The following is a 12,500-nucleotide window of genomic DNA, read 5'->3' as shown; positions in this document are numbered from 1 at the left end:
CTTTCTGTGCAACATGGACACCATTGTCTCATCACTTAAAGTAAACATATTGTATGCATCATTCCTTGAATATAAGATGAATCTTTCTGTGCAACATGGAGACCATTGTCTCATCACTGGCTATCTGGATAATAAATGGATCTATAATTATCGTCCATTGAGGATATGTTATATTTTTTGTCCTAGTTTCAGACAAAGAGCAATCTAGTGCTTCTATAAAACTATGCAAATTAATACAATTAGCCTATATTATAATGTTTACTAACTAAAACACTGTTGTATTAGTGTCATCATCATCATTATTATTATTATTATTATTATTATTATTATTATAATAGATATTGGAGACATATTGGAGATATTGGATAAATATACAAACGAATTTTCAACGAATTATAGCTTTTCGTGTAAATGAAAATGATAAAGAATTTATGATCAATTCGGAACGTTCATAGAGGATTTTAGAAAATACAACGTCCTCGATTACACTGACTTCCTTCCTACCAAATAAATCAAAGTGGAATAAAAGTTGCACCGAATGAATGTAATGGCCACTATATTAAAGTAACAGTTATGTAGCATATAGGCCTTCATAATTAAGATTAGGCTACTTCCATGCGGGGAAGGTCGCTGCCAGCTCTAAAAAAATACCCTGGAGCACATGATGATGCCGTCATGGTTAAATTAGGTTTGACTTATACTAACGTATAGGCTACAGTGGCTCGATGTAATGGAATTTCCAAGAGTGGATTGCCTTCTGTCGTCTCCTTGCCTCTCGCTAGGTGGTGGCTCCTTTGGAGGACAATGTGGATTAGACGGACATCCAGACTCGAAATGAACAATACAACACACACAAGCAAGAGTGTCCTTACGTTGGAGATGCTCCTTCAAGAGTCAGAGTCAGGCACCGACACACCACGGGAGACAAGGAGGACAAACAGAATAGCCCGAAGGAACATCACCAGGGGTCAAAACACACACACACCGCAGCAAGAGCCATGGATTTTGTTACTGGTCTAAGCTTCATGTGTAACTTTCACTGACAAGTCGTTTTTTTACAAGCTTTCCAAATTCATCATGGACACGGGCATTAACAAATATGGGCAAGAAAGTAGGCCTACGGAATAAGTTTTAGCCTATATAACTTAGTGCTCAAAGCTGTAGTCCAACTGGCGACACAGTCTTACCTGACATATAGGCTATAGACAAAGAACTACCTTCACCAGTGCCCTGTGGTTGTGTAGCCTACGTTTAATTGAGTTAAAGCATGCATGATAGGCTACTTACTTAGTGTAGTCGCGCCTGCAGTAAAGTTTGTTGTCTCGAAGAAAGCAAGAGTGCGTGAGGGGCTCGCGGCAAGTAACACACTGAACGCAGCTTTCATGCCAGAGGCCGTCATGCACGCGGAGCAGGTATTTGTCGCGGATGCGCAGGTGGCAGCCCTTGCAAACGGAGCTTGGCGTCAAATCTGTGGGCAGAACAAGTGAAGTTAAGATTTGTATTACCTTACTGTCACCTAATTATACTTCGATAGTGCGTGGCTGCTCGATATTTTACTGTTAAATTGCTGTCAAGAAATATGAGAGTCGGCTAGGCTATATATTGCATCTGTTTATTATAGGCTAGCCTAATATGTAGCCTATAACTATTCTGAAAATATATATGATAATAATAAATAATAATACTATAAAAAAAAAACTAATGAAAACACGGTAGCCTACGCCTAGCCTATATTTTATTTAGGCCATTAGATTATTTTCAGTCTTTCACTCTAAGTAATTAGCTGTCCTCTAACCATTGTCATTGTTTATAACGTCTTGAAGACAAGTTTTTGAAAAGTTAAAAAGAAGGAGTTGCGGTGTGTTTGTTGAGCGTAAAACTCACCTGGTAGCGGCAGCGGCTTGCCTTCTACCATCGTCACTGAAATTAGATTTTCTGTCACAGGGAACAGATGAAATACAATCTGATCATTTTAACATTTAAACAAAAATAAGAAAAGTCTAATTCACTTTAATATAATCTTAGCTATATTTGTTTTTTTTAACGGCATCAATGTTAAGACACATCTAAACAAAAAGTTCAGCTTGTCTTGCATGCAGTCCCTTTGTTGTAAACGTTACAGTCTGTAAACAGCATCATAAATATTTATGGTCGGTCTGTATAGAGTATAAAACAGTTGCATACGTTACCACAAAGTCTTCAAAAGGCATACACTTTAACCTCGGATTTTCTTTATTTTATTTCCTGAGCATCACGGCAGGTGTAAGGAATGTAGCCTATGAATCTGTTCAGCGAAACCGAGGTCATACGCTATCCGCTCCCAGAGTAGGCTAAAGACACACCGAAGAAAGTTTCGCCTTGACGGATGTCAGCAGTGTTGCCCCCCGCTCGATATTGATCAGCTGTGAGTTAACCCATTTGTAAAAGGACCTTACTCCCCTCTTCCTTACTTCATTCTCTAGTCATCCTCCCTCTGTCCATTCCTTTTCCCTCCTCCCATCCTAGTCCTAGCCACCATACCCCCTGCCTGCCATATCCGAGGCGTGGGCAGTGAATCATGTTTTTTTGGTTTTGTTGTGGACGGAATAAGCCACTGCTCAAGTAAGTTATTTTATTATAATAATAGCCTATAGTCGATGTGTGTCTTAATTGACGGCAACTATACATTAAATATTAAAACGAAAGTTTAATAGGAAATAACGTTATTTACTGTAACCAGTTAGCCTATAAAAATACGCGCAATGGCTTAATTCTTGCACTCAGGCACTAATATTTGTTTAATTGCGAATCTCAATTATATGTTGATGTTATAGTCTTTCAGTTCAGTATGATGTGAAATAGCCTTAGGCTATCATTTGCTAATGTTAGAGTTGAAGTTGACATCTCGTGGTGCAAGGGGAGAATCTATAATCAATGATCATGCTGACTGATACATTAATTTGATCATACAGAACATATCTCACATTTACAGGTAAACTTAGCCCAGGCCTAGGCTACTCTTTATTTTCACCACAGCACCCTTAGACCTTGGAACAATTGAAAGGGTGGGTGTGGGTTCTTTCCCCTAGACCTTCACAAATAAGTCAAACTTCTTTGACATAGCCTTTACATAAAGAATAGTCAATAAGGTCCCTCACCTCGTCTGAGTCGACTATTTTCAGGGAAATAAATTAGTCCGACTCCAACATGAACTGAATAAAACAATTCCATGCAACACCAAACCGGCTAAAGCTTAACACAATACAGAATGACAGTTTGAACAAAGGCAAGTCTACAATACACATGGGACACCACTCTCAGAAAATAATGTCTCAAGTGCGGCATCTTTTCATCGTCACAATAAGTGACTAGGTAAGTGAAAGTCCACTCTAAGCAAAGCGGGAGCCGTCTAAAGCTGGCATCATGGTATTCTTCAGCCTCCAATAATCATCTGTCTGTAATTGGCTCTGCAAAATCAGTTTTACGTCTTATTTATCATCCCCAGGTTCCTGCCAGGCCACTGGAGAATCAGGATCCATGAATTTTGTTACAAAAAGAGCGCCACCTGCTGTCTATTTTGCCCAGTGCCTGCACGTGCTTATCTTTTTTGACTGCAAATAGCTTGAGAAACAGTTTGAGAAACCTGTGTTTGCTTATAGGCTACTACAGTACGTCAAGCAATGTGACTGTATTTACAGACAGTAAGTGCAGTGTAGGCTACTGATCAGTTTTTTTTATTTAAAAAAATGTGAAAACTGAGCAGAAGGTTTTCAGACCTTTTGAAGGAAAATATGGTATTTTTGTTTGGAGAAGTTTATTATCTACTATTTATTATCTGCAATTATCTAAGTGAGGTTATCTATTAACAGTCTTTCTACCTGACTGTCAGTGTTCAGTTTAAGAGCTACAAGCTGCTACAGTGACTGTCAGTACTGCCTTTGATTGATGCTCTTGTAATATACAGATTCCAATTAACAGTGCAAATGGGTGGTTTGGCAGCTACACATTACGCATACAATAATACCTACCTATACATCCAACAGGAGAATGACAAGAGAGTAGTCAACACTACTGATCACAAATAAAGCACAAGAAAATAATTTAAATATTTTTATTCAGACAGAATTCTAAAATGCATTTTGTTTAAGAAATTTAGTTTTTTTTTGTTTTGTACACTTATTCTTTGAATAAAATAAATTCTCATTATTGCATTGAATTGCTGTTAGCACAGATACCTGATATCATCTATTTACACAAAAAATGTTTTTTTTATTCCTCTCTCTTTTTTCTCTTTTAAACAAGTTTACAACAAATCTATTAAAGTTAATTTTCAACAGTTTTCCTTAACCCCCCCCCCCCCCCCCTCCCTCCCCCAACCATCCACCACGTCTTCATACAAACCTTCACATTATTCAATAATTTTGTGCTTGGTACAAAACATGTAGTTTATAGCCGCCGACTGTGCTCATTGCAGGGGCTGCTACGCTGGGGCGCGTTTCCCAAAACTAAGTAAGTTAGTTAGCAACTTTGTTGTGTGCAATGCATTTCCAACCAACCAACCAACTAAGCTGCTAACAGGTTAGCAACCATGGTTTTGGGAAACGCACCCCTGGGTGTGCGCTCAGCAAAACAAAACAAAAAAAACAAAAAAAAAACAAAAAAGGAAAGAAAAAAAAGGAGGGGGGGGGGGAGGCTTGGGGTCATGTGATTTGGTGGGGCGTCTCCAACATCTCCATGAGGAATGTGTCGATGGGCGTGTCCCCGATGAGCTTGAAGAAGAACAGGTGTTCCAGACACTTGAGGCCGATGGAGCGTAGGGCGGGCAGGCGCAGCAGCAGCTTGGCAAATCTGTCAACAACAAAACAAACAAACACAAACACAAACACAAACACAAGCAGGGTGTTACTGTGTGGTTGTTCTGCATGTGGTCTCTGTGTGTGTGTGTGTGTGTGTGTGTGTGTGTGTGTGTGTCTGCCCATCCAACCCTGTGAGACTGAGTTTGATTACAGTAAACTACTGTGTTGGGGGTGGGGTTCAACCCAGCAAGGCTTCTTTTGCAGCAAATACATTGTGGAGAACAAATGACACATTTGTGTAAGTGCATTTACAGGAAGCTATTTCGGGACATCCGAGACAGTGTGAGACTCATCATTCAGGGGAGGTGACCAGGCTTTATTTTACAAACAAGAGTGGAGGCTTGTATATACACCAGCCTCCGCAAACCAACACCATTGTGTGTGTGTGTGTGTGTGTGTGTGTGTGTGTGTGTGTGTGTGTGTATACCTGCCAGGTTGATCTGGGTATTTATGTTTGGTGTACGACTCCAGTGAGGCGTAGACCTTCTCCCTTAGAGCCTCCACCTCCTGAGGGTTGGACAGGCCTTTGGCATCTGCAAGGGGAAGAGCAGGACAGCGGACATGACCACTGAGATAATCCAGCGATAGGAGATCAAATCAGCAGTGAATAAGAAAAGAGGCGAAACACACGAGCACACAGAGTTGACAGACAGGCAGAGAGAATGAGAGACTACAGGGGCTATGAACCAACAAGAGACTACAGGGGCTATGAACCAACAAGAGACTACAGGGGCTATGAACCAACAAGAGACTACAGGGGCTATGAACCAACAAGAGATGACAGCACAACAGAGACATGCGAAGACAAAGCAAAAGCAGACTAGCCCATTCGCGCCGGATGCTGCACGACGCAACAATCTATCTCCCACCGGTTGCTGCATAGCGCAACATTGAATCTCCCGCTGGTTGCTGCGTAGCGCAGCATGCTTTTTATTTCATGTTTCTAGGTGCTACAGAGGCTTAGATATTAAGGTTTTGGTAGACGTTGACAATTCTTAGTATTTTTTTCAGAAAACCCTCAGGAAATAAGGTTATTTAGTCTAGAATGCCACAGGATTTTAACAGGCATTTTAGGAGTAAATGGGTTAAAGCAGACTAGAAAAGGTAAGTGCCCAGAAGACAAGACCAGAGATTTTCTTATAGGGGGAAATAGCAATCTTAGCATTTTTCTCATTGACAAAAACACAATGGCTAACTAGCTTTAGATCACTTATCAGCTACTGTATGTATATGAATAAGTTGGGGGGAAGAAATTAAAGATTGAGTAACAGTGGTAGTATAACTGAAAATGGTTTTGCAAAGTAGGAGTTTGTTGGGGGTACTTTAGCCACTTCTTCCATGGGATTGTATTAAAATGTACAATTACAGTTACAATAATACACACACACGCAAATACACACACTCACCAGGATTGAAAAGGACAATAGCCCTTAGGCAGCCCAGCTCGGTCTTGTCCATCTGCATGTCCTTCATTTTGGACACCAGCTCAGTTAATACCCTGTAATGTAAAACATGACACCCTGTCACACATACAGTACATCACCCCGGCGACCGTCTGACCCCTGGAGAGATCAAGGGTAGAGTCAATATGTCAACTCGGCCATCACAGTAACTCCTCTTAGTGTATATGTGACCGGAGGAATGAGGTGGGGTGCAATGCATGGGTGCAAGAATCCACACGTGAGGTCTTGAGACGGTTGCGTACGTGCAGGACTGTTGAAAATGCTGGCGTGCAAAAATCTGCCGGCCTGTGCATTCCAGGTCCTATGGGTGTGTGTGTGTGTGTGTGTGTGTCCGAGCCTGGCTGGCGTGGACGAGTGGGTGGACTTGCGAGTGTGTGGGTGCGTCGTGCGTGACTGTTTCGCGGCGGCGGCTCGCGCGCTGATGTGGACTCGTGGATTCATGTGCGCGCTTGGCGCTTGGCCTTGGCATGCGCTGCACACACACACACACCTGTCAAAGATGGAGCCCACGCCCGCACTGTGAGCGCTGCTTCTGTGCACGTGCAGCCCAGTGGCCAGCAGGATCCCGTCCTTCACCGTCACCGAGCGATGAGAGAAGGAGGCGATCAGGAGCTCGTTCCATCCTGAGAGGAAGAGCGTTGGAGGGGGGGGGGGGGAGAGAGAGAGAGAGAGAGGAATGTGTGAGAGGAAGAGGGTGGGGGGGAGAGAGAGAGAGAGAGAGAGAGAGAGAGAGGATTGTGTGAGAGGAAGAGGGTGGGGGGGGAGGGAGAGAGAGAGAGAGAGAGAGGATTGTGTGAGAGGAAGAGGGTGGGGGGGGGGGGGAAAGAGAGAGAGGATTGTGTTAAATTAATGGTTTATGGTTTGCCTGCTAAATAATACATTGTAAAATATTCAAATATCCTAACCAATAAGGCAATATGATCATTAATGATAAACAGTGGGGAAAGGAATGAGAGATGCTTGCCTGCACAGGTCAGTGTTCCTGTGTGTGTGTGTGTGTGTGTGAGAGTATGTGTGTGTATCTGGGAATTCCTATGAGTGTGTATGTGTGTGTCTACCTGCGCGGAGAAGGATGACCTGGTCGTCCAACGGGAGGTCGGAGAAATGTGGGATGCGTTTGGCCCACTCCACCAGAGTAAACAGCTGCTTATCTGCCGCCTGGCAGATGTTAGTCACAGGGTCGTTTGTCTGCACACACACACACACACACACACACACCCACACACACACACACACACACACACACACACACACACACACACACACACACACACACACACACACACAAACACACACATACACACACAGAGACACAGACAAATGCATGCAAACAAGAACAGCCATTAATACATTTCTTCTTAATTAACATACTGTACATAGCAAATGTTTTGCAATCTTTTGCAATTAAAACAACAACAGTGGACCACCTGTCCACTCCAGACTCACCGAGTTGCTGGACCCTCCCTCCACGTAGGTGGTGTCTGTCTTGGGCTCCACGGCGAGCTCGGCGTCGAGGATCTTGTCCACGGGCATGTCCTCGTTGAAGCTGCTGGTGGACTCCACCTCGTTGTCACTCTTCTCCTTGCCACGCTGCCTCTCCTCCTGTACAGCTGCAGGACCACCCAGAGGTCATCAAGTCACAAACAATCTGTGCCGTGTGTGTGGTGTGGAAATTGTTTGTGTGTGTGTGTGTGTGTGTGTCTGTGAGTGGTGTGTGTGTGTGTGTAAGGCAAGGCAAGGGAAGTTTATTTATATAGCGCATTTCAGACACAGGGGTAACACACACACACACACACACACACACAATTTCCACACCATACACACGCTCCGCCTGTCTACGCAATTCCGCTCAATTTAATCTTGCTTCAGTACTGAGACTTGCACAGATGTGCCTTCAACAGATGTGCTGCCAACCAACCAGCGAACAGAGGCCGTGGCTGGGAGCGACCACGTTTAAGTTGCAAGCCTATCGTTATCATTGTGTCCGCCCTGGTTAACATACGTCATTACCAAACGTGTAGTGATTGGTTTAAAGGAACTCCAATGTCGCCTGGTTAGACTCTTTGCACGAAAAGTCAAGAGTCTGGTTTACGAGGCTAAATTCCATGTGCTTTACATAAGTGTGTATGTGTCATGCATGGATTAATAGGCATTAATCTGCCAACATAAACACACATAAAGAGCTTTGTTTGCCCTCACTAATTACATTCCAGAAATGTGATTAAAATATTTGTAGCATGTTCTTTAACACCTGTGGGTTCACAAAATATTGCCTCTGTGCATGTGTGTGTTTGTGTGTGTGCGTGCGTGTGTGTGTGTGTGTGTGTGTGTGTGTGTGTGTGCAAGGTTACCTAATACAGTGATTTAGCATTTGTGTTTGTGTTTCTGTTGTGTTTTTGTGACCCACTAACCCCAGTGTGCTTATGAAAGTCAACTGTCACTCACACACACCTTCTCTCTTCATGCCCATGGCCAGACACTTCTGGTAGCGGCAGTACTGGCAGCGGTTGCGCTGGCGCTTGTCGATCAGACACTCCTTGCTGTCCCGGCATGTGTAGGTGAGGTCTTTCCGGATGGTTCTCTTGAAGAAGCCCTTGCAGCCTTCACAGCTATACACCCCATAATGCTTCCCTGTAAAGCGACAGAAAAGACAACGGCTGTTTTCGAGCCAGAAATGTGTGTGTTCGATTCCTGAGTTGCTGCAGGGGGACTATCCCCGCAACTGGTGTCTGTAAGTTGCTTTGGATAATAACAGCATCGGAAAAATAAATAAAAATAAAAAAACTAAAGGCCTACAGTACACACACGGCCGGCGACGTGACAGCGATTTATGGCGGGCGACCGGAAAAATGGAATAGAATCTATAGAGGTAAGTGGGGAGACCCACACGGCAAGTGGACCGTCGGGCCGTCCCATCGCTCTAATCGGCCCCTTTCTATTTGTCAGGGCGATTTTGATACGTCATGATAGAAAACAGCTGTCTGGTCAGTGTATGTCCACTGAATCGATGGGCGACTGCGTCGCCAGTAGTGTGTGTAGTAAAGCGATTAACAGGATTCCGCCGTGGCATTTCACTGTCACATCGCTGGCTGTGTGTGCTGGGCTAAGGAAGGGTGAGGTGAGCTGGGTGAAGCTGAGGCTGAGGTGTGTGTGTGTGTGTGTGTGTGTGTGTGTGTGTGTGTGTGTGTGTGTGTGTGTGTGTGTGAAGAGCACACACCCGTTGAGGTATTTTTCTACCTAACTGAGGGCTACTAGTTCTGGATCAAAATGAAAATCGGTTCTTGTGTTGCTTTGATGAACACAGGCACATTCACATGCGAGATGTTTCACTATGATTTTCTTATTTACAGTAACTGTTTGGTAACCTGTTTTCTATAGGATATAATAGCAGCAGGGTACAGACATCCAGTTTACAATTATCTCTCTATCTGTCTATCTAGGTATGTGTGTGTGTGTGTGTGTGTGTGTGTGTGTGGTGTGTATGTGTCTGTGTGTGTGTGTGTGTGTGTGTGTGTGTGTGTGTGTGTGTGTATGTCTGTGTGTGTGTCTATGTGTTTGTGTGCATGTCTGTGTGTGTGTGTCTTTGTGTGTGTGTGTGTGGTGTGTGTCTGTGTTTGTGTGCATGTGTGCGTATGTGTGTGTATGTGTGTGTGTGTGTGTGTGTGTGTATATGTTTGTGTGCGTGTGTGCGCATGTGTGTGTGTGTGTGTGTGTCTGTGTGTGTGTGCGTATGTGTGTGTGTGTGTGTGTGTGTGTGTGTGTGTGTCTGTTTTTGTGTGTGTGTGCGTATGTGTGTGTGTGTGTGTGTACGTGCGTGCGTATATGTGTGTGTGTGTGTGTGTGTCTGTTTTTGTGTGTGTGTGCGTATGTGTGTGTGTGTGTACGTGCGTGCGTATATGTGTGTGTGTGTGTGTCTGTCTGTTTTTGTGTGTGTGTGCGTATGTGTGTGTGTGTGTACGTGCGTGCGTATATGCGTGTGTGTGTGTGTGTGTCTGTTTTTGTGTGTGTGTGTGTGTGCGTATGTGTGTGTGTGTGCGTATATGTGTGTGTGTGTGTGTGTGTGTGTATGTACCTGAGGAGCGGTCCCCACAGATGGCACAGATGTGTTTGGAGAGTGAGCCGGGGCTGGTGCACTGGTAGTTGATGTTCCCCAGTGACAGACCTGGAGGAGGCTTAATGTCTTCAGAGCTGCTCACGTTGTTCAGAGAGTTCATCTGAATAAGAGAGAGAGAGAGAGAGAGAGAGAAAGAGAGAGAGAGAGAGAGAGAGAGAGAGAGAGAGAGAGAGAGAGAGAGATACACACATACATTGACCTTCAACTGAAATTTCACGAGAATCTTATAGCACCATGTCAGCAAAGGACTGGTGTCGGGTGTTATGCATGCCTTGTATTTATGGGGCTCCTGCAGTTCACAGGTTGACCAGTAGAGGGGGTCCTGCCCTCACTCCAGTCTCACAGGAGACCTGATCTACGTCACAATCTGTTAACCCATCTGCTGATCATCATCTATTTACTTGTCTAATTTTCATTTAGCTTGTTTCACTCCAGTACTGCTCATGCTTTACACATCACACACAAACATAAATAAAGACACACAAACACACACACACACACATCCACATCCACACAAAGACACACACACACACACACACACACACACACACACACACACACACACACACACACACACACACACACACACACACCCTCTATGTACTAAGATGTTACTAAGAGATTAAAGAAACATGAGTGAGATGAAATGATTGAGCAATGGGGAAGGGTGCTGAGTTGCCTGCAATGAACAGGCCCTTTCACCACTTCCACAGGAAACAAGACAATGATCAACACTCCTGAATCACCACGCAAAACGGCACCAACAGCCGCTAAGTGAGGCAATAATGGATCTGCCAATGACCAGAACATAAAACACATACCAAAAACTAAAATGGGCAGATTGATGTTAACGATTCCGGGGTAAAGTTGTGACCAAAAACTGACACCACAGCTTGCAAAAAATTATTTACAGTTGTGTACGATGCCATGCTTTTGTTATATGAAGTCAAAGTTATGTGAGATGGGTTTGTTTACTGATAAATAAATCAAATCAATTCAAGATAAAATTTATGGAGGCAGAACCATCTAAAACATGACACAGAGAAGGCCAACATCCCAGTATTTTTATAACCTTAACGTATATGTAACGTACACTAGTCAAAAGTTTGGGGTCACAGCAGCAGTTTTCAGATTACATTATGTGCTTACATAATGGCGAAACTCCCCAAATACTTCAACATTTCATGTTAAGAAACATTAAAATTACATTGTTTCATAATTTGTTCACACAGGTTTAGACAGAACTTTATCATTACACAACTTTTCCAGCATTTTGTTAGCCCTGTCCCAACTTTTTTTGAAACATGTTGCTGGTATCAAATTCAAAATTAACATATAATTTCCATGAAATAGTCAAATTTGTCATTTTCAACATCTGATATATGGTCTGTGTCCTTTTTGCAACTAAATATGAGTTTAAGAGATTTGCAGATTATTACATTCTGTTTTCATTCGCATTTTACACAGCGTCCCAACTTTTGCTGATTTGGGGTTGTATATACCTTTTGACAGGTAGAGTATATATATAATCTATATACCATAACATGGTTATTTTGAAGTGAGTGTCGGGATATTTATTCCCGTCCTTCCGGATTAACACCCTCCAATCAGACGAAGAGGAGATCGGGGAGATTACAGAGCATCTAGAGAAGTCGTCACATGAATGGCACACTAGCACACTCCCCTGACAGGAAGTCAATTGCTGCCGATCAATCGCTCTGATTTGCAGATCCGCACTACGCCCGACTGACTGTATGCGGGGGTGTGTGTGCTGTGGAGGGGTTGGGGTCAGGGGAGGGGAGGGGTGTGTGTGTGTGTGTGTGTTTGTGTGTGTGTGTGTGTGGGGGGGGGGGGGGTCGGCATCCAGGAACACTCTTGGTTTATCTCAGTAAACAGATCAAAATCTACAGCAAATGTTTGGGGAAAACTGCCCTAGTTTTTTTTCACAGTGGTGTGTGTGTGTCTCCAAGTGTGTGTGTGTGTGTGTGAGTGTGTGTGTGAATGCAGGGAGCTGGAGCTGAGGTGGGAATACTGGTCTGGCCTCTAAGCCCTGACAAACACTACTGACCCATTTTCCACATTGCACAG

The 12,500-nt window shown here is 43.6% G+C and overlaps 2 protein-coding genes across 5 annotated transcripts in view; both read right to left on the bottom strand.

Annotated features, from left to right (window-relative positions):
- Window positions 1-1,915, bottom strand: part of lmx1a (LIM homeobox transcription factor 1, alpha) — a 16,346-nt gene extending 14,431 nt beyond the window's left edge. Inside the window, exons 1-2 of the mRNA XM_076275460.1 lie at window positions 1,885-1,915; window positions 1,288-1,468 (exon numbers count right to left, since the gene is read on the bottom strand). Coding sequence (XP_076131575.1) covers window positions 1,288-1,468; window positions 1,885-1,915 — 212 coding nt within the window. The remainder of the gene's footprint in view (window positions 1-1,287; window positions 1,469-1,884) is intronic.
- Window positions 1,916-4,490: 2,575 nt separating this feature from the next.
- Window positions 4,491-12,500, bottom strand: part of rxrgb (retinoid X receptor, gamma b) — a 26,675-nt gene continuing 18,665 nt past the window's right edge. For 3 of the 4 annotated variants that reach the window (XM_076278960.1, XM_076278961.1, XM_076278958.1), the window contains 8 exons: window positions 10,371-10,512; window positions 8,744-8,929; window positions 7,745-7,908; window positions 7,357-7,486; window positions 6,789-6,921; window positions 6,242-6,333; window positions 5,263-5,368; window positions 4,491-4,827 (listed from right to left, as the gene is read on the bottom strand). In XM_076278960.1, coding sequence (XP_076135075.1) covers window positions 4,680-4,827; window positions 5,263-5,368; window positions 6,242-6,333; window positions 6,789-6,921; window positions 7,357-7,486; window positions 7,745-7,908; window positions 8,744-8,929; window positions 10,371-10,512 — 1,101 coding nt within the window. In that variant the 3' untranslated portion in view covers window positions 4,491-4,679. The remainder of the gene's footprint in view (window positions 4,828-5,262; window positions 5,369-6,241; window positions 6,334-6,788; window positions 6,922-7,356; window positions 7,487-7,744; window positions 7,909-8,743; window positions 8,930-10,370; window positions 10,513-12,500) is intronic. The other variant, XM_076278959.1, reaches the window with a different exon arrangement.

This window comes from Alosa pseudoharengus, unplaced genomic scaffold (assembly GCF_046254945.1).
Source record: "Alosa pseudoharengus isolate Yale_2024_CS ecotype anadromous, Long Island Sound unplaced genomic scaffold, YU_APseudo_1.1 YU_APseudo_1.1_scf_11, whole genome shotgun sequence".
Classification (NCBI taxonomy): Eukaryota; Metazoa; Chordata; class Actinopteri; order Clupeiformes; family Clupeidae; genus Alosa; species Alosa pseudoharengus.
The sequence above is the reverse complement of the archived record's forward strand: the minus strand, read 5'-3'. Positions and strand labels throughout refer to the sequence as shown.